General features: G+C 43.1%; 1 protein-coding gene across 2 annotated transcripts in view; it reads right to left on the bottom strand.

Annotated features, from left to right (window-relative positions):
* Positions 1-11,368: 11,368 nt before the first annotated feature.
* The window catches only part of FAF2 (Fas associated factor family member 2), a 57,074-nt gene continuing 46,615 nt past the window's right edge, over positions 11,369-21,827 (bottom strand). Inside the window, exons 6-11 of one of the 2 annotated variants that reach the window (XM_029217200.1) lie at positions 21,177-21,262; positions 20,983-21,074; positions 19,199-19,376; positions 18,061-18,232; positions 17,287-17,430; positions 11,369-12,212 (exon numbers count right to left, since the gene is read on the bottom strand). In XM_029217200.1, the coding sequence (XP_029073033.1) occupies positions 12,030-12,212; positions 17,287-17,430; positions 18,061-18,232; positions 19,199-19,376; positions 20,983-21,074; positions 21,177-21,262 (855 nt within the window). In that variant the 3' untranslated portion in view covers positions 11,369-12,029. The remainder of the gene's footprint in view (positions 12,213-17,286; positions 17,431-18,060; positions 18,233-19,198; positions 19,377-20,982; positions 21,075-21,176; positions 21,263-21,827) is intronic. The other variant, XM_029217201.1, reaches the window with a different exon arrangement.

The following is a 21,827-nucleotide window of genomic DNA, read 5'->3' as shown; positions in this document are numbered from 1 at the left end:
ATGCCGCGGAGCAGCTGGGCCCGTGAGCCATGGCCGCTGAGCCTGCGCGTCCGGAGCCTGTGCTCCACAACGGGAGAGGCCACAACAGTGAGACACCCGCGTACCGCAAAAAAAAAAAACAAAAAAACTGAACATGCACTTACTATATGACCCACCAACTGCACTCCTGGGCATTTTATCCCAGAAAAATGAAAACGTGTCTACACAAAAAATATACACACAAAAGTTCAATAGCCATTTTTATTCTTAATATCCCCAAACTGGGACAACTCAAATTGTCCTTCAATGAGTAAATGGATAAACTGTAGTCCATCCAGATGGTGGAATACCACTTAGCAGTGAAAAGGAATGAATGATTTTCTAAAAAAAATATGTATGTATGTATGTATGTATGTATGTATGTATTTATTTTTGGGTGGTTGGGTCTTAGTTGGGGCACGTGGGATCTTTTTTTGCAGCACACGGGCTTCTCTCTAGTTCTGGGCGTGCCAGCTTAGTTGCCCCGCAGCATGTGGGATCTTAGTTCCCTGACCAGGGACCAAACCCACATCCCCTGCATTGGAAGGCGGATTCTTAACCACTGGACCACCAGGGAGGTCACCAGGAATGAACTATTGACACTCGTGACAACTTGGAGGATCTCAAGGGAATTATGCTGAGTGAAAAAAGCCAATCACAAAGGTGACATATAATTCCATTTTTACGATACTGTTGAAATGACACCATTAGAGAGATGGAGAATAGATTAGTGATTGCCAGGGGTTGGTTAAGGATGGGGGACTAAGGTGGGATGTGTGTGACTACTAAGGGGTAGCAGGAGCAAGATCTTTGTGGTGATGGAACAGTTCCATATGTTGATTATAGTGAGGTTACATGAATTTACACGGGTGATGAAATTGACAGAACTACACACACCCACACAAATGGGGTATGTAAAACTGGCAAAATCTGTGGATGGTGCCAATGTCAATTTTCTGGTTTTATACAGGATGTTATTGTTGAGGGAAACTAAATGTACGTAAGACCTTTTTGTAATGTTTTTGGAACTTCCTGTAAACCTATATTTATTTCAAAATAAAAAGTAAAGAAAGGGAAATTGGGTAAAGATTCAACATTATGAATCAGAGTAAAATCATATCATCTTTGGGCTGCGATTCTGCTACATAAGGTGTGGCAGTGGCAGGGGGTAAGAGATTATTGTGGTTACCTCCTTTCTGTCCAAAGCTCTGCCTGCCACCAACTACAACAATGCCTGGCCCATGGTGGCCATTTTTTTGAATGAATGAATTGCCAGTAAAGTGTGTCTTTATTTTAATAACAGTTGGTGTCATTGGCAACACCTTTCCAAGGGTCACACACTACAAGTTGTCCTTGGAGGGAGGAGGGTGGAGCTCCAGGACTGGATGCTCTCTCACTTTTGGGCTCAGTGTCCCTTGAACTCAGCTTGTATGCTGACAGGTAGAACATTCAGAGTTCTCCTCTGGGCACAGAGGGTGTAACAGTCTAAACATTCCATAAAGGCAGTTTAGTTGCCACTGGGTCCTCAAGGCCTGGTAGGGTGCTTAGTTTGTCATTCAACAAACCTGGCTGAGTGCTTCTGCCCAAAGCCAGGCACTGTTCTAGGCCTTGGGGAAACTCCAGTGAATGAAACAAAGTTCCTGCCTCCCAGAAACTGGCATTCCAGAAGGAGAGACAGACAAAATACAAAAAAACAATAGTTTCAAATATAACAAGGGCCATGAAGGAGAATACAGGGAGGGGCTCCCTGACACAGCAGTGGTCTTTCAGAGGAGGCAACATTGAGATTACTGAGACCTGAGTGATGAGAAGGAGCTAGTCAGGAGAAGAGCATTCTAGAGGGAGGGGACAGAATGTGCAAAGGCCCAGAGGCAAGAATGAGTTTGGGCAGGAGCACAGGGTGAAGTTGGAGAGGAGGCAGGGGCCAGGTCCCATAGTGTCTGCCCCTCAACACGCTGAGTTGAGGTATTTATTATCTTCGGTTTCCACTTGGGGGCACCGAGGTTATAGAGGCCTAGTTTCTAGGCCCAGTTAGAAAATGCGAGAATCAAGATAGCCTTGTAGTCTCCACTTATAAATTCTCCAAGTCAGAGAATCTACCTCTGAAAAGCCCGCACGGAGGCCTCCCTTTGGTCTCTTCTTCCCCCTCTTCCAGGCTCCAGGCGAGCCCTCCCCGACTGCCACCTACAACTTCCTGAATGCAACAGGAAGTGGAAGATCTCTGTCCCTTGGAGGGGTCCTTCGGGGGCTGGCAGCCACAGAAGGAGTTTTGTTTATTTTTCTTTTCCATCGTGCCCTGTTTTCACCCCCTTGTTTTGCATGCTGTTCTCTCTGCTTGGAAGACCACTCACATTTCGTGAGCACACACCACACCAAGTTTTTCTCTCACGGGATCCTTCTTCTGTTTTCTTGACTGTAAAGCTGTTCCTACCTTCCTCATAGTGCCCACTGGGGAAACTGAGGACTGAGGCTCAGAGAGGGAGATGCCATGTGCCCCCTGCTCCCTTTGGCCCATGAATCACACTAAGTTGCCTCAGATGCTTTGAATTCTCTCCTTCTGATAGGCATGCTCCCTTCCCAAAGCCCAGCCTGAATGTCCCCTCCTCAAACGAGCTTCCTCAGACCCGTCCCTCAAGCCACAGCAGGCCACACTTTACTCTGGTTTCCACTGCACACCACGCAGATGGCTCACCTGTTATGAATCCTTCTTGTTGCCCATGACTCTGCTTCACCAGACAAAGGACCATCACATTCGCCACATTCCCAGACCCTAACAAAAGGGCAAGGACACAGCAGGCATCTGTGAGTGTTTCTAAATAGATGACTGAATAAGTGAATAAATGAGTGAGCTCCTGGGAGGAAAAATATGTGGGAAGTTGACCCCAGTCCCAGGGCCCAGATGATCTTACACAGGCCCTGCCCTCTCTTTGCATTGTCCCAGCGTAGTGAAATTTACTGTTCTCTCTCTCATTATTAATTATTTTTGGTATGATGATGTCCACTCCCTGGCCTCCACTGACAAGCTGGGACACACCCATCATGCTTCACTGTTAATCTGACCACAGATGAAGTGCAGGCTGGGAAAGCCCTCTGAACAGCAGAGGCTCACGGCCAGCCGGTCAGTACTCAAGGCCATGGTAGGTCACCCGAGGGGCTGGCGCCAGGGCCCAGATCGGCCAGAAATTAGCCACATCTGCTGAGTATGAATGGATTTATTTTAGCAAATACATAAACATTTTAGGTGGTTTTAACCAGAGCATATCCAGGAAAAAAAAAAAAGCTGAAGCAAATATGCCAAAATATCAATGTTAATTATTTTGAGTGGTGGGAATGTTAATGATAGTTATTTTCTTTACACTTTTCTGCACCATTTTAAAAGGCTCTGCCTCTGTTGTATGGGGTGCAACTAAACACAGAAACCTCAATCTGCTTGCCAGTTATGCTCCAAAGGTGGGAGTCCTTGACATCTGAAATGTGCCCTCTACCTGTGACAATCCCTTTCCCACAACTGCACTCCACCCACCCTTTCTGAAACCTGGACCCCACCCTTTCTGAGGTCTGGCTTTCCATTCTGGGACCTACCCCATAGTCTTTCAACACATCAGTTTTTTCCTTAAATTAGCTAGAATGGGTTTCCTGTTTGTTTGCTAACTAAAGACCTCTTTAGAGATAGGTGCCAAAAGGCAAGAGCTGTGTGAGAACATCCAGGTGTGTGCAGCTCTGTGTGTCAAAACTGGTATGCCAGGCCAGTTATGATTTACATCTACTCTCCTGCCAGTACCTGGGTGATAATGAAGCCAGAGTTAAAAAAGAGTCTTGTCAATGTGATTGATTCTGGAAGACTAGAATCATGTGGTCTAGGCACCTGCCTTCCTGGCAATCAGAGGAGTTTGAAAAATTGACAGCACATCCTTTAAACCATTTCTATTGAATATGAGTTTTCTTGGCCTGGCTTTAGGCAGGAAGACGCCTGGTGTGTCTAGGGAACAATCAAGAGATCTGTGTGTGTTACTTAGTGTGACCATGTGGAGGAACAGAGAAAAATGAAGTTATGAAGTTCCATCAGGGCCCTAGAATTGAGGCCCCAACTTCTAGGCTGGGGAACTGAGAGGCTCTGAATGCTCCCAGGTGACCTCTGTTTTCAGAAAGAAATCGGCAGCAGTGAGGGAGGTAGACTAGTAACTTTTTGTGCATATTCCCACCGTGTGTTCTGGTCTCAGTCTCGCCTGGGCCCTCAGTTTGCTGAGACAGACTTCTGAGTCTTCCTACACTCTGTTCTCCTCTCTTAAATAGCCATTTTAAATCTCCCCAGTCTTCTTAGACCTCTGGCCCATCACTTCCCCCCAACCTGACAGATAGAACAGACACAATCACTTGGGGACACCCTCAACTTCTGCCTTCAAACCTACATTCCAGAAGTCAGAATGCACTGACTTCTGCTCCCATCCTTCCTCCTAAAGCCAATGCCTCCCACCACTCCAGTGGCATCTTTCTCTATTATCCCTTCTCTGTGTATCTTCAACCTCCTTCTCTAAAATCTCATTGCTTTTAGCATTTAAACATAATGAAGTCTCTCCTACCTTAAAACAATAACTCTTCCTCAGTCCTGGCTCCTATTTCCCCCCATACCTTTCACTGACAAATTTTGTGAGAGCTGCCTATACTCGATCTTTCCACTTCACCTCTCATGCATCACTTCTGCCTCTGACACTGTACTCCTCCACTGAAATAGCACCAGCCAAGGGCACCAGAGACTGCTTTTGTTTCTAAATTTAGTTGTCGGAAACCATCCTCAGTTTCTCCCTCTCCTTGACCCTCCATATCTAATCAGCCTCCGAGCCTTGGCCACTGTCCCTCCTAAATAGTGCTCAGCCCATCATTAGACTCTTTCCGTCCCCAGGCCGCTCCTGATCCACGACTCTCATCATGTCACTTGTTGTCTTGCCTGCCGTCTTGCCCCTTCCCATCCAGTCTCTCCATGGTGAGAGAATCAGCTTTCTAAAACCCCAATCCCTTGTTTAAAACCCCTCAACGGCCTGCAGGATAAAGTGTGAATTCTTTAACCTTGTTTACGTATTCTGACCCTCAACCTGTGGGAATGGAAACAAGGTGACGCTTACTCTGTGTCAAATATCAGCTGGGCGACTTCTACATTCTGAAAGGTCTTGTAAGAGGCCAATGAAAATGGTAATTAAGAGGTCACAGGTGGGACTTCCCTGGTGGTGCAGTGGTTAAGAATCTGCCTGCCAATGCAGGGGACACGGGTTCGAGCCCTGGTCCGGGAAGATCCCACATGCCGCAGAGCAACTAAGCCCGTGCGCCACAACTACTGAGCTTGTGTCTAGAGCCTGCGTGCCACAACTACTGAAGCCTGTGCTCCACAAGAGAAGCCACCGCAATGAGAAGCCCGTGCACCGCAATGAAGAGTAGCCCCCGCTCACGTAACTAGAGAAAGCCCGCGCGTAGCACCAAGGACCCAACACAGCCAAAAATAAACAAATAAAATTTTAAAAATACATTATTAAAAAAAAAAGAGGTCACAGGTGACCATAAGAGACAGTCAGTGGAGATGAAAGTATAATTAACAGGAGGTTAAGAAAGAAGTGGAGGCTGGTTGTGCAACCTATCTTGGCAGGGAAGGAGACAGAGTGGTGACTTGTGGGTAAAGCAACATTAAGATTTTGTAAGGGAGGAGATGCCAAACAGTTTTTGGTGGAAGATAAAGAGATCCAAGCAATTGGAAAGGGGATAGTTTTTGGTAAAGATCTGGCGATCATGACACAGATGGGAGACTGAGCACACACTGCTGATAGGAGTATAAATAACTTTTCTGCACCACAACTTGGAGATAACACAAACATTTTAAAAAGTAAAAATTTCCATTCCTTTTTGACACAGTAATTTCACTACTAAAACATTTTTTTTCCTGAGAAAATAAACATGGATGTGCATATTTAGCTACAGGGATGTTTATCAATCTATTAGATAATCTATTAGATAAAAGCAAACAAAAAGGTTAACAACCTAAATGTCACAATAGGCTTTTGATCAATTTATGGTACAGCTATTCAGTGAAATGCTGCATAGCCATTAAAAACGATATAGAAGAATGTGTGAAATAGAGATAATACAGTATTTACAATATTATCCCATTTCTGTATTAAAAATGTTTTTATATGCAATGAAAAGTCTGGGAAGATATACATCACAGTATTAACAGCAGACATCTCTGGACAGTGTGGTATAATACATTTTTTTGTTTCTTTGAACTTCCTAAAATTTCATCATGAAAACAACTTATAAAATCACACACACATACATAGGGAGTCCATTTATACAAAGTTTAAGAACAGGCAAAACTTCTATGGTGAAAGAAGTCAGAATAGTTGGTTATGTCTGAGAGTCTACTGATTGGGAAGGTGCACAAGGGAACTTTCTGGGGTAATGTGGTGTTCTGCATCTTAGTTTTGGTGTATACTTAGGTAAAATTTTATCAAGCTGTGGATTTAACAGCTGGACATTTTACTGGGTGTAAATTAGATCTCTTTTAAAAGAAAATACACCCACAAGACAGAAGAGAAACAGGAAGCAGGTGACATCACAGAACAATTTTGAGGTGAAAAAGGAAGATGAGGAAGTTCTGTGACAAGACCTCAGTTTTCTCAGGAAGTAGATGTTGCAGTGGGTTTAGAGTGAGGAGGATGCAGGTGGGCTTGGATTTGAGAAAGGGGGACACAGTGAAGCAGTGCCTATGGTGTAGAAATGCATAGGGTTTCCTAGAGCTGGATCAAAGGAGTGGGCACCAACCCCGAGGGCTCTTCAACTCACTGTGATACATGCTAGGATTCTGCAGCTGAAGGAGCAAGAGGAAAGAAATCAAACGGTTGAGTTTACTTTGGGAATTGTGACAGTCAGTACTGGCTTGTAGTGGAGAGAGGCGTGAAGCCAAGATGACACCAGAAGGGAGACTGAAATGAGGGTGAAGGGACAGGAGGGCTTTGAAAGCAGAGTAAGGACAGTGGAGTTGGGTGGTAACAGCTGTGGTGAGAGGGACTGGTTCTGAAGTCCTGACGGTGAAGTAGTTCTGAGTGAAGGCCACACTCAAAGCAGGGGACTGCTGGCAAAGGAGGGAGGGAAGCGACCACTCATCTAAGTGTCCATCTACCCAATGCCAGGCACTCACAGATATCAGCTCATTTAAATGGCACCTGGAGGGGATTCCCTGGTGGTCCACTGGTTAGGACTTGGCACTTTCACTGCCGGGGGCCAGGGCACTAAGATCCTGAAAGCCACTTGGTGCGGCCAAAACAAATTAAAAAAAAACCCAACCCCCCAAAAATGGCACCTGGACTTTTGCAAGGAATGTACTGCCATGAGGTTTATATAGGAGGAAACTTGCCCTAGATCAATCCGTAAGCAGCAGTTTCAAATCCAGATTTGACCCCAAAGCCACATCCCACCATACTCAGCTGCCACACAAGGCAAATCAGGAGCAGAAGAACTGGAATTTTAGGGAATCCAAATATGCAGATGTGAGTCATTGAGGTTGCTGGTGGAAACTATCCGTTGCCAACATCTGGAGAATGGCCAGTAGCAACCAGAACAGGATAAAGTAGTCCAAGCAGATGGCATGTACTTTGGGAGTTTGCCCTGGAGGACAGTGCATCAAAGTGGCAGAAGAGGCAAGAGGAAGGGACTCTGGTGGCTCGGGGCTTGTGGCTCCATCAAAGTAAAAGCACACGTGGAGTTCCAACTGCAATGATGGAAGTGTGTCAAGAAAAAAGTGTCGGGCACTATTTGCCCATAAGCAAAGCCTCAACCCCTCCCCTTTTCCTCTGCTTCCTTAATCCATATGGGGTGAATTGCTAGCAGTGAGCAGCCCAAACTACAAACTGGCAAACAGTAATAGGAGCTTTTACCCAACACTTATTATGTGCCAGGCTGTCTGCAGCAGCAATTCACAGAATCTTCATGGAAATGGTACAGTTGGCCCTATTTTACTGATGATGAAACTGAAGCCTAGAGTTGAGGTTAGTTGGCCAAAATCACAGCCCCAGTCAGGATTTGAGACCAGGTGTATCTGGCATCAGAGTCTGCATCTTCCTTGACTCTATTAATCGATGGCAAAATTTTTATATGTGAGCTTCACAATGGCGAAGTATTCATTTTTAGTGGATTCTGACCCAAGGTGAGTAAACTCTTCTTGAAAACTTACTAGACAAAGACATTCTAGTTTACACTTAAGATGTGCATTCAAAAAAATTATATATACACACACACGCATACCCACCTACACACCTTTGGATAAGCAACAGGGCAGACTCTGAAGGTGACAAGAATCCATACTCACAGAAATGAGTTCTTTGCCCCGGACAGACAGTGGGAAAGAGAAAGGCAAAGAATTGAGGCTTAAGTTTCCTCTCAGAAATGAAAATACGAGCAAAAATACCTAGGAGCATAGTTCCAATAGTCCAGAATCTGTTAGATCCAAAGTGACTCTTCTCTAGCCACTCATTTGCAAGGACATGGGTCTGTTCCGGCAGGAGAAACGACATGCCTTAAAAAACTGAGTTATTAATGCCAGAAAATATACCTTCAAAATACACTTCCTTAGAGAAAGGGGAACAAATACTGAATGACACCTGTGTCAGGTGCTTCATATACATTTTAAGTTTTTTTTTCCATTTATTTAATCTTTTAATCTACAAGCCTATCCTGAGGCAGATGATGTTAACTTTTCAGTTGGGGAAACTAAGGCTCATGGAAGCTAAAAAACTTGTCTGAGGTCATAAGGCTGACAAATGACAGAGCCTCAATTTGAACCCAGATCTGCCAGCTCCTTCTACTAAAGCACACTGCCTGAGCTGCCATTTTCCACAAGAACACATTGTAGAAGGTCTATTTTAACCCCTTGCTTCTTGGCAATGTTCCCTCTGTTCCCTCTCCTGGTGTTTTCCAACCTTGCCTTCAGACAGAGAAACATCTACCAGATCTCCCCTAGACAGAAAGACCCACAACTTGTTAGGGAATTTTTGTTATAAAACATTTAATGTTAACCTACAATACAATGTAAACTTTTATGAAAAAAATTTAAAGTACACTAGATTTCTTCAGTAAATTATCACGTAACTATTCAGGTGCAGTACAAGTTGGGGCACTGCCTCCTTTGTGGATGGATTTCCTGTTGCTGCATCCCTCACAAGTCCTAAAAAAAACCAGTTGTAAAGTGGAGCTCCTTGTTCAAGCACCAGATAATACACTCCTGATTTTGCATTCTGGGGGTTATCACTCCTTCCCACAGTCATTTTCTGTAACTTTTTCCTTGGCCTTGGCACCATTAGCAATTTTCATGACAGCTCAGTTGAAGATTCTAGGTTCTTTTTATTTTTTTCTAAAAGAAATATTCTCCATTGGCCATCTCTTATCCAAACATCATAGTGAAAACAAGCAAGGAGAAAGAAGTATTAGCTGCAGGAAATTCTGCAGAAGTGAAAGAAAAGACTGAGGCTGCAGAAATTCGACTGACTTCAATTAGGTATCTTTGCTTGGTCAGTTCCTACGGAGATTCAGCTGAATCTACAACTTTAGTCTTGGGAGTACAAAACAAAACTGGAAACAAGTGTTTTTGTTTAGTTGATGACTTGCCATTTGGAAACAACAGCTGAAATAATTAGGAGGTGATTTGGAAAGAAGAGCAAATGCTTGCAGATCACCGGCTTCTCAGTATTTTCTCACTTGCAGGTCCCATCAAGTTCCCAGAGGTCCTTGGGAGTAACATACAGATTGTACGGGCGTTGACAAAATGTGCATCTTTCATGGAGGAGAGGAGATGGCACCTAGGCAGCAGGTCTAGGTCAGCATGAAGACAGGAAGCGAGACTGAGTAAAGCAGGGCTGTTTCAACGCTGGGAAGACTTTAATACTCTGGCATCTGACCTTCTTCACTGGACAAGTTATCAAAAGGCAAGAGGCGTAAAGTGCACATCATAGTATAAGATGCAGATTGAATTATTAAGAAAAAAATTTACAACTTCCCAAAGTGGTGTGGAAAAGATACTTGGTACACCCAGCCTGGTGAAGGTCCTTAATACCCTCCTACGCAGGGAAACAGCTCTGCATTCCAGACAGGGAGGGTGGCTCCGAGTTAAGTGGAAAAATTCATCTTTGCATGGTTGTCAGCAGGAAGTAGACTTCACGTAAGGTGGAGTGGAGAACAGTTTATCCTTAGTCACTCCAGATACATTTTATGACAACAGTCGGAAAGCGATTTCCCACTCATCTGGACTTGGGACAGCAGGAAACAAAGTGAAAGAAAAACAGGCAGCCAGGAGCAGAATTAAAGTTTCCTGGAGATGGTGCTGCAGACACCTGTGCCAAGGCCACTGGGAAATTCTCAGGCTCCCCAGGTGATACCCATGGGGCTCATCACCCTGCCCCTTGGTGTTTACCCCAAACACTAAGGGTGGCAGAGAAGAGCAGTCACATCACTGCTACTTAAAAGAATGGTCCTTAGCTTTTAGCTAAGCAAGAGAAAGCCTTTGGAGGCTGCAAGTCTAGCAAGTTATGCTTTATGTTGACATGAACCCCTGGCCTCACAGCATGCTAGGGAACTGCAATAACTTCAGTAACTTCAGTAGGTTGCAGTGTTACAAGTTCTGCAAGTCTAGCTACAGAACACTTTGGAATACTTGTCAGCTCACGCTGACATCTGTGAATACATGGCCTGACCCCTATACTCATTACCATAAACTCAACCACAGATGAGACATCAGAGGGAAAAACCCCTACTGCTTCAACACAGCAATAGAGGGAGAGGATAAAACTGCCCCCAGCAGGTAGCTACACCAAAAACTGAAATGTGCCTTCCGACACTTTACACAGGCTGAGTTCTGTCTTGGCTCCCTTCGAGGCCTCCAGTTCTTTCAACCCTTAAAACACCACCACCACCACCACATTCCCAGTGAGACAGGTGGGGTATTCTCACATGGTTCTGCTGGTTCCACCACAGACCCTGCTTGTCCTCTGGAAAGGCACCAAGCTTGGCAATTCAGGAAAGCTCAGGGCTGGGCAGGAATAGCATGCACATGTCAGAACGCATATCCTTTGTTCAGATCCCATAATGACCACCTGGTCCAGATTCCAAGGAAAAGCTGCAGTTGTACGTATAGGTTAGTCTACACGGAGTTCATACCATGTATATGGGTGTATCTGTACATACACAGCCTTTGTAGAGCTACAAACCCAGATTTCCTCCCATTGTACCAAGTGGGATGCATAGGTGGCAAGAAAGGACAGCTAGAGTTGGACCAAAAAGAACCTCTCTGGGAACGTGAGAGGGACAATGGCAGAAATAAGCACAAACCAGCCTGGGACACCTTTATTACACTCTTGTGGGCTAAGGAGCCCAGGGCAAGAACTCATGGGTTTAAGAAATGGCTCTTTATCAAATGATGTTAAGGAAAAAAAATACACCTATGTCAGCCTCATTCCTTTGGTCATTACAAAGCAACAACAACAAAAAAATTAAAGTTATTCATAAATTGTGGGAAGTTCAAGGAACATCTCTGCTCTGTGCCTTCCCTTCCCTCTCTTCTCCAGAGGTGGAAGAAGCAAGTCCTCAGGAGATGCTGCAATAGCTGGTTGTTGGAGGTTTTTTCACTTTTATTTTCTATAAAAGCAAGAATGAATGAGATCTAGTGGGAATGTCCCCTTCCCCAGTTGGGACAATGGCTGGGTTGGAGGTGAAGAGTCTCCTTTCACTGGAAGGTGTGGTGCAGAGGCAGTAGGGAAGGGTGGGTTCGCCAGCAGGAACGTTCACTGCTAACCTCGAGTGCACACACAGGTGGTGACTTTTGCAGGCAGCATGGTTTCTGATCCTTCCTGAGGATGCAGCAGTCTTTTAAAAAAAATATTGTATTATAATAATAATAATATGAATTTCTCTCTCTTATTTTTTTGTTTTTTTCCATTTCTTTTAGGGATTGGGGTTGAAAAGGAGAGGAAGAAAAAGTGTCATTCGTCTGTTAGGTCCTGAACAAAGAGAACTTCTGTGTGGCTGAGTCCGGCCTCCTGCAGCGTGGGGGGGTTGGGCCACTCCTCTGAAGGGGTGCAGGGCAGCACCCTCCGGGGAAAATTGGCTTCAATCTGAAACTTTTCAGGGCTTTCTTTCAAGGAGAATAAGAAGTCGTGGATTACCTGCAGAAAAAGAAGGTAATTTTCTATTACCTATAGAAAAAGAAGGGCAGTGAGAAAAAGACAAAGACACACACACACACACACAACCATGAAATCAAATATACCCCAGCTCTCCCCAGGGTAACTTGGAGATATGAAGTAATCACATTAGACTGAAATTCCATTTCAAAGTCGATCAATTTCAAAGAGCAAACATGTCGGACAACTCTTTCAAGAGATTTATTACACAGCCCAATGCTAGTCCTACTCTGAATTGACCCATCTGTTTCTTTTTTGAAAACCTGTCTGATATAAAGTTAAACATTTTTAACTTACAAATAATCAAGAGTTACAGAAAAGTTGGAAGCACAGGTACAGAATTTTTTCTTTGAACCAGTTGAAAGTGAGCTACCAACTGAATGTCCCATCACCCCAGAATACTTGTGTATATCTTTTTTTTTTCGGTAAGCGGGCCTCTCACTGCTGTGTCCTCTCCCGTTGCGGAGCACAGGCTCCGGATGCGCAGGCTCAGCGGCCATGGCTCACGGGCCCAGCCGCTCCGCGGCATGTGGGATCCTCCCGGACCGGGGCACGAACCCGTGTGCCCTGCATCGGCAGGCGGACTCTCAACCACCGCGCCACCAGGGAAGCCCTCTTGTGTATATCTTAAAAACAGGGCAATCACCTTCATAATACAACCCTCAAAATCAGGAAACTTAACTGATACATTACTACTGTAATATAATAATGTACATTAAATTTTTATTCAGGCCCCATTCAAGTCTTGGCAGTTGCCTTTTATAGCAAAAGGATCCAGTTTTAAATTGTATGTTGCATTTAGTAGTTGTCACATCTCCTAAGTCTGCTCCTTTCAGCCTGGAACAAATCCTCAGGATTTCCTTGACTTTCACGACCTTGACACTCCTAAAGATTACTGGTCAGTTACTTTGTCTCTCAATTCGTTTATCTGATGTTTACTCTTTTTTTTTTTAACTTATTTATTTATTTTATATTTATTTTTGGCTGTGTTGGGTCTTCGTTTCTGTGCGAGGGCTTTCTCCAGTTGTGGAGAGCGGGGGCCACTCTTCATCGCGGTGCGCAGGCCTCTCACTGTCGCGGCCTCTCCCGTTGCGGAGCACAGGCTCCAGACGCGCAGGCTCAGTAGTTGTGGCTCATGGGCCCAGCCGCTCCACGGCATGTGGGATCTTCCCGGACCGGGACATGAACCCTTGTCCCCTGCATTGGCAGGCGGATTCTTAACCACTGCGACACCAGGGAAGCCCTGATATTTTACTCTTGATTAGATTCCAGTTATGCATCTTTGACAGGAGTATTACAGAAATGATGCTGTGCTCTACTCAATGCATCCTATTCAGGTGGAGTACAATTTCATTTTGCTCCATTACCTATGATGTCCACTGTGACCACTTGATTAAGATGGTGCCTGCCAGGCCTCTCCACTCTAAGTTAGTCTTTTCTCCTTTGTTATTAATGAGCATTTTTTTGGGGGGGGGTACTCTGAGACTACAGAGACATTCGGCTCCTCAAACTTTCTTCAATTTATTTATTTATATTAATATAGAGCCATGCTTTCCTATTTTATTCAATAGGTTCTAATGTTCAAACTGTTTCAGATGGAGTCTGAGGAGCCCAATCAAGCTGGCCTCCACGTCTTTCTGACGTGTCTCCATCATTCTTTGAACAATTCCTTGCTTTGTGGTACAAGGTGTTCCAGGCTAATCTTGTATTTTCCCTGTCCCAGTCCTGGAATCAGCCATTTCTCCAAGGAACCGTGATTCTTCTTAATGGACAGTGCTATTTAAAAACCACGATCTAGGGAATTCCCTGGAGGTCCAGTGTTTAGGATTCCACGCTTCCACTGCAGGGAGCATGGGTTCGATCCCTGGTCGGGGAACTAAGACCTTGCATGCTGTGTAGTGCGGCCAAAAACGAAAAAACAGAAAATAAATAAATAACAACCACGACCTAGGTGCTAGATATGTTCATTGCTATTGGGGTGCTGATGTTCCCAAGCACTCGCTGTGGAGAAAGCCAGACAATGTGTACATACATATATGCATCTATATTTCTATTTCCCCCTGTATACTGACAGCCATGAGTTGATTCCCCTCTCCTCATGTATACCCTCCTTACCTGGTTCTGGATTTAACACCCACCCCATCCCCAGGCCACTTGGGCTCTGACCTCTCTGCACTGGGTGCTCTCACATATGCACACCTCCTTCACTTGATCGAGATCTGACACCTTCCACGTAGACCTCTCTTCTGTGAGAAAGCCCTCTTCACCCTGTACCCTGGCAAGGTACAGGTAAATTCTTATTTTCCCCTGTCTCTTAATGCCACACATTAAGAACAGGCACCCTGGATCTGATCTATGGTCCTCTTTATCTCAAAGTCTGTTTTTAACAAGACTCTAAGGGATGTGCAGTGAAGGGCACTGCTGACCTCTTTCAGGTCCATCCCAAAGATCAGGAGCACCCCATTCAAGTTACCCTTACTTTTTTGAGGGTATCTATTTCTATTTCCTTTTTGTTCCACCTTTCATAAGTTTATTTCCCTCTGCCTGAAGAGGCTATTGCTACAAATCCATTTAAGGAGTAAATTCATTTTCCTTTCACCTAATCCATTCATGATTTTACAAAATTCTCATATTTTGGTCCATCAACCTTAATCACTTTCAGCTCCTTTCTCTGTCTTTGCAATTTCCATTAACATTCATTCTCCTTTTCTTTTCTTTTCTTGAGATGCATCAGTTAGACTTGCACCAAGTATTCTTGGTATGAACCCAACAGGGTTTTACAAAAGGGCAAAATATCTTGCTTCCTTTTCAGTCACTGCTTGACAATACTCAACACTGATACAACACTGACATTTTCTGTTTATCACTGGCAATGCACCAATACCATCAGGAAACAGATGAAATCACCTCTACAGGTCCCTTGTGGTTCATAATGGATAGAAAAATGATTTCTGGGCTGAGTATAATTTGGTTTCTCTCTTACATGCATTCATTTAGGAGAAAGTCAGCTGCCACTTTTCTGCTCACTCTTGAAGGCTAGAGATTTTTCTACAGTTTACCCTTTTTTATCCTAGCTTTTAACACCTGTCAAGAGCTGAGCATCATACACAAACTGAGCATTTTGCTGAACATTCACTCATTGAGAGTATTTATAAAGGGTAGAGCTCACAGAAGACCACACAAAGTCTGCAGGAGCACTAAAAAACTGTAACTCACTATTCAGTTACATGTTATTAACTCTATAAATGTTAAATGAAAGGCCAGCACTGCCAATACACCTCTCCTCTTACACTTCTTTCTTTCCCATCTGATCCTTGTCCCCATTTACGAATTATTTCTCTCCATCTGAAGTTTTTTTCTTCTTTAAAAAATAACTTGTAGTGTAAACATATTTAAAAAGCCTACAAGGATTAAATATTTAACAAATGGGTTGGTTCCCCTTTGGCTAAAAGTCTATTCTACTCCACAATTCTAACAGATTTTCCTCCAAAACTCTCAAGAGAGGAAATTTTGGTTACGCTTTTCATATACAAAATGATAATTAGAGTTTGGGGAGTAAAAGCTCCATAAGCGCTTGGGCATACTACAGAGAAACTGTCAGTGAACATGGCTGCAAGCTAATACTCACACAGAAAACAGTAGTTAGGAAACACATCAAGGAAAGGGAATGAACATTTAGAAACCATCTACTACATGCTAGGTCCTGTGTGAGGCTCATTCATGTTATTCCCAACTAAAACATCCAAAGTTAGAGATGTGAGCACCTTCCCCCATATAAATCAATGTATAAATGAGAGATAAACAAATAAAACAAGGAAGCTGTTGCTTCTCTCTCACTAGGATGCCTCACAACGTTTTACTCTGAATTAGCTCTTTGAATCGTCTTACATTCCTTACTGGCCAGTAAGCTCCATGAATTCCAGAACCACGCTTTACTCACCTGCATAACCCCTAGGGTGCCTAGCACAGTGCCTGACATACCTTCAGTTTAATGTTATCAGAGGACAGGTTATATTTCCATTTTACATGCAGGATATATCTGAGGCCCTATAAGAGACTCTGTAACTTGTCCAATGTTTTCCAGTTAAACAGGAGAAGTAATGAATGTGCTACCCAGCCTCACCTGACTACAGAGCATCCACATTTCTATTATGCAGTTTATTCTTGATTATTTCAAATGATCAGGGAAATGGCAGCATCTATTATAGTTGTAAACTTGGAAAGGCAACTTACCAATGCTCAATATAAACAGGAACTTCCTTCTGATAATAAACACCAAAAACAATAGCATTTGAATGCTTACTATGAGCCAGGCACAATGTTGAGCACTTTACATATGAACTTAATCCTAACAATCCTATTAGAGAGTGACTATTATACCCATTTTAAAGATGAAGAAACTGAGGCTTACAGATTAAGTAAACTGACCAAGGAAACACACCTATTAACACTGGAACAATGAGAATTTGATCTTCATTCTGTGAGACTCTGAGAGTCTCTGCTTGTAACTACATCCCTATGGAATGACAAACACTATTTACCTATGGACACCAGATATACAAGGTAGCCCTACTAAGTGGGGCTTCTAATGGGCTGAGTAGAAAGAAAGAGTGACAACTGCATGCAAGCTGTGCATGCACTTATATTCAGTTGTGTAATTCCAGTCCTTCCAGGGCAGCGGGGATAGAGTTTTTTCTACACAGCAAGGGGTTCTGGTGGGATTCTAAAGCCAATGTGAGTCGAGCAGCTTGGAAGAGCCTCCCACCTCCAACATACAAGTCTTTTGTGGGACTTCTTGGTAAGCTATCTTTTCTTCTTAGCAGAGCTCAAACATGATAAAATGAAACCTTAATAACTGCTTTGAGTTGGCAGCTAGACCTGAAGGAACATACAATAATTCAGTGCACTCTTCTCTCTGCCCCACCTCCTTCCTCCCCTGTTCATCAGAGCAGCAGATACAGCAATAACACTCTTGAGAGTCTTTAAAAGTTTCCATATCTACAGCCCAGACAGCCCAGACTTTACATACACTTCACACAACTTAGGCAGTCCTTACTGTTAGAGACTGTGAAAAGTGGAATCGTCTTTCTACTCGAGAATCATTGGGTAATTTGAAAATGATTTTGACACTTTCAGGGTCATCAGGGGAAGGCTCCGGGGGCAGGCACTCCAACTTCCTTTCCTTCTCCTCTTGCAAATTCTGTAGAGACACAAAGCAAAGGTGAGGCTATGGCTCCAATCAGGGAACAAGGAAACAAGAAACACAATCACAACATGTAGGTTTACTAGGCAGTCAGACGAAAAATTAATGACCAGTATCAGAAGAAAACTTCTTGGCAAGGGTCAGAAACACTCTAATTCAAATTATATTTATTTGATTACATACTATTGCATCACATGTATTATTTATTGACTATGTTAAGGTATGTAACTGTTAGAAAAAAGGGAATGACTAAAAGACCCTGGCTATAATCAAGTGGCAATATGCAATGAAACAAGATGATGAATAAAATGTCAGATGAGCTAAACACTGGTACTAAGAATGAATGCTTAAAATCTACTGCTGTGAATTAGCATATTGAACTGCTTATTATCTATTTATACTTACTTTTCATGGAACAGAGCTGTTCTGCCTAACTTTTACTTACTCTTGTATTTGTTTTAATAAACTTTTTAAACAATTAAAAAATACTTTTTGTGAAAATGTAGTAAATATTAAAATGGCATGGAGAATTTAAATCACTCACAATCCTATCTAGTTTTTTTCTTTCACACTTGAGAAAAGACCAGTTTGAGAGTCACCAGAAGTAAATAAAGACAGGCTCCTTACCCGCCGCCGTCTCTCCTCTGCCAACTTCTGCTGCTGCACCTCTTCCTCCTTCCGCCGCTTCCGCTCCCGCTCCTCCCGCTTCTTTCTCTCTTTCTCCTGGTCAGCCCGGAGAGAGGCCAAGTAGGCCTCATCCTGTTGTTGTCTCAGCACCTGGGTCTGGTTTCGTTCTTCCCTGTGGACAGATCAAAAGCATAGAGGGAAAAAATAAATCTCACAAAGCTCTGTGTTTTCTTATATTGAAATTTTTTAGGGGGTTAAAAAGGTTGACAATCTTGGCAGATGACCAGTTAATACTACCATAAGGGATTCAGATTCTCATGCAGAATCTGAATGAGCCATCTCTTTTCTTACTTTAATTTGGCAGAAAAAGAAATGGCAAGCTTTTCCCTCTCTTTTTAACTTTCCATGTAAAACTATCCTTTCCCCCCAATCCTAACAGAAGTAACACAATATTATTGCCATAAAATGATCAGTGGGATCATATTTTATAGGTAAATACCTTTCTGGGTTACAACATTTTGGTGTATGTTGCTTTCATAAAACCAAAAAACCACATACACACACTTTAGAAGATGTGAAAAATAAAGAAACATCTTATTCAGAGTTCTACTAATCAAAGAGAAAACACTGTAACATTTTGGGATATTTCTTTTTCTCTCCAAAAAATTGTGTATGTACGTAGGAGTGTGTGTGTCTGTGTCTATAAAATTAAAAGAAAATATCCCAGAATGTTAAAAGTGGTGGTAGGATTATGAGTGATTTAACATTTCTTCTGTGCTTTTCTATGTTTCCTGAATTTTCTACATTAATTAATGTACATTACTTATGTGATGGGGGAGGAGTTATAACCAAGTTATAAGCATTCCTCATTTTTTACATTTAAGTTCTTTATATCATGCTCAGCTATTTTAAATGACACAATTTACATTCCTGAGCATAGAGTCCTGTCTTTATTTTGAATCACATCTCCAAGAAAAGATGATCTGATGGAGTTATTTAGGTCAAAATATATAAATAACACTAAATGGACAAGGCTTTTAAAGTCGCCTAACAGAGAAGAAGTCAGGATTTGTGGAGCCCCAGGTAAGGCACCCAAGTCTACAGCTGGTCTCAGTTCCAGAGAGGAACTCCCCTGTACCTCTCTAGGCGTTCTGACACCAGGTAAGTCTGGTTTGCATCCATGATAAATGTCAGCTGGTTAATGAGGTCATCAGGCTGAATGAGGCCTTCTAGCCGTCCTACCACAGTCATTCTCCGATCCTTCAACATAATCATGGCCAGGAATGGATAGGTGTTTTCTCTTAAAGCCTGCGAGACTGACAGAAAGAAGACCCAAAAGATCAAGGGCAGGACTTAGGGATAAAACAGATTAATTCTTAGACTTTACACAACAAGCAAGAGAGAACTGCTTTGGTGTCAGTTGGGAAAGAAGGGAGGTGTCATTTATTCCCTGCCTACCTTTTTCCCTCCTAGTTTCTCAATCTTTTTGCTGTTGTTGTTATATATTTGTGTCCCTATTCCCAGGTAATTTGATTAGAGTAGGACAGGCTTTTCTGGTGGGGTGTGGTTGTCATGATGATGCTAGGGCAGGCTGCAGAGTTCAAGAACAATGTCTATTTGATGGAGGGAAAAGGATCTACAAAGACTCTGGCTACTGCTCAGCATAATTTCCCCCTGTGTCGAAGGGGACAAGGCTGCAAGTCTCAAGCTTTATGTTACTGGTGAGGATCTCCACCATCATCTTCCCTGTCTTTTGTTCCTCTCATCCAATCCCTTCCTTATCCCCTTTTCCTATGTCCCACCTGCCCCCACCCACTAAAAAAGGGCTAGCTTTTCTGTTCTGAAGGAGTTTAGAAAGTTGGTCTTCCAAATAACCAAGATTTTACAATTACAGAGCTTTACCCGTTTTACCTTATGATTTGAAAGAAGAGATTTTAAGCTTCTGTTAAAAATATCCTTAGTCTCCTTCTATCTATCACTCCTCACACCCAAAGCCGTAAGAGAATGGCAAAACATATACTGCAGGAACTTATCAGATGTTTAAAAACCAATTAGGAATAACAATTCGGATTCCAGGATGTAGACAAAACATCTGCTGCATCTTTGGTTCTCAGGATTTAGCACAGCACCTGGTATGCTAGTATATATTCAAAAGTTGCTGAATAGAAGTAGCTGCAAAGTAACTACATTTTCCTTCACTAGATGCCTTTATATCTTATACTGACTTCTAAAGATATTTACCTCCAGTTAAGAGTTAGTTATAGTCAGCAAAGATCTGAGCTTTCTGAATCCCTATCAGCACTCAGGGTACTCAAACTCATTGTGCAAGAAGCTCTGTTAAAATTGCTGATGACAAGAATAAACTCTTCAGTAAAAAACTCATTAAGATTAAAGGCAAGCTGCTGGCCAGGACTGGGTATTTTTTTTGCAGTACGCAGGCCTCTCACTGTTGTGGCCTCTTCCGTTACGGAACACAGGCTCCGGACGCGCAAGCTCAGCGGCCATGGCTCACGGGCCCAGCCGCTCCGCGGCATGTGGGATCTTCCCGGACCGGAGCACGAACCCGTGTGCCCTGCATCGGCAGGCGGACTCTCAACCACTGCGCCACCAGGGAAGCCCCAGGACTGGGTATTTTTAAAAATAAAACAGGCTCTGGCAATGGTTAACTGTAATGAATGGGCTAGAGCCTGACAGACCTGAGCTTGCTCCAAAACTTGCTAACTGTATGATCCTGGGCCAGTGGCTTAAACTCTCTGAGCTTGTTTCCTAAACCATAAAGTGGAGGTAATACAACCCCCATCTCTCAGGACTGCTGAGAGGATTGGTCAGCCACAGAATAGTCATGCAATAAATGGCATGTCCTTCCAGATTATTCCAAAGATATCTCAACAATCTCAATGAGGCAAAAGAAACACGACTTACCCCTGTATCCCTCAGGTTTGTTTGTGGAGCATGCCCAGAAGAGCATCCTAGTGTTTATTAGTGAAATAACTTCAGGAGCACAAAGTGTGGTGCTGTGGAGAGGGATGAAGAAGACATGATAAGAACTTGCTTACTACAAATTATCAGTAGATAAGATCAGAAAAGAGGAAAAAAAAAAAAATCAATCCACTTACCGACAGAACTCATCAGAGTCCTGGTGATCATCTCCATGAAGATAAACCAAAAGAAAGCGAAGCTCCCGTTTGGCATCGTTAAGTGCCTGTGAGAAACAAAAGATCACAAATTATGATGATGACTGTGCCTCAAACTTTTAATTAGGCTAAGGGTCCTAATGGATACAGCTACGTATTTAGGAACAAAGGAAGAAATGAGGGAAAAAGGTGAGCAAGAAAACCAGAAAATTCCTGGGCTCCTACCTTCATAACCCTGGCATTTCTCTCCCTACAAAAAGTCCATGCTAACAAGCTTCAATGAAAAAGTTTTTAGTGTTGTTAGGATTTAAATTCTATCGGGCACATAAGAGTAGGCAGGCTGACAAAAAAAAGGCCCCCTCCCCACCCAATCACAGAAAAGTCATCTGTTCCCACAATCTAAAGGAAGATGTAAACAGGAAAATCTGACCTGAAAAGGGAGATGAGAGTTTTGCCACTTTACAGCTACAACATAAAAAATACTGCGAAGATGAGCCTGATCCAAGGCCACATACCAAGCAGGGATGAGGGACTGAGGGACCCAAGGGCATTTTAAAGAGCATGGGGTTTAAAAGATCTTCAAAGACAAGGCTAGTGTCCCAGATTTCTGTGTATGCTTTTGCATTTGCAGAA

Source organism: Monodon monoceros, unplaced genomic scaffold, assembly GCF_005190385.1.
Source record: "Monodon monoceros isolate NGI ecotype Baffin Bay Population unplaced genomic scaffold, NGI_Narwhal_1 Super_Scaffold_12, whole genome shotgun sequence".
Classification (NCBI taxonomy): domain Eukaryota; kingdom Metazoa; phylum Chordata; class Mammalia; order Artiodactyla; family Monodontidae; genus Monodon; species Monodon monoceros.
The sequence above is the reverse complement of the archived record's forward strand: the minus strand, read 5'-3'. Positions and strand labels throughout refer to the sequence as shown.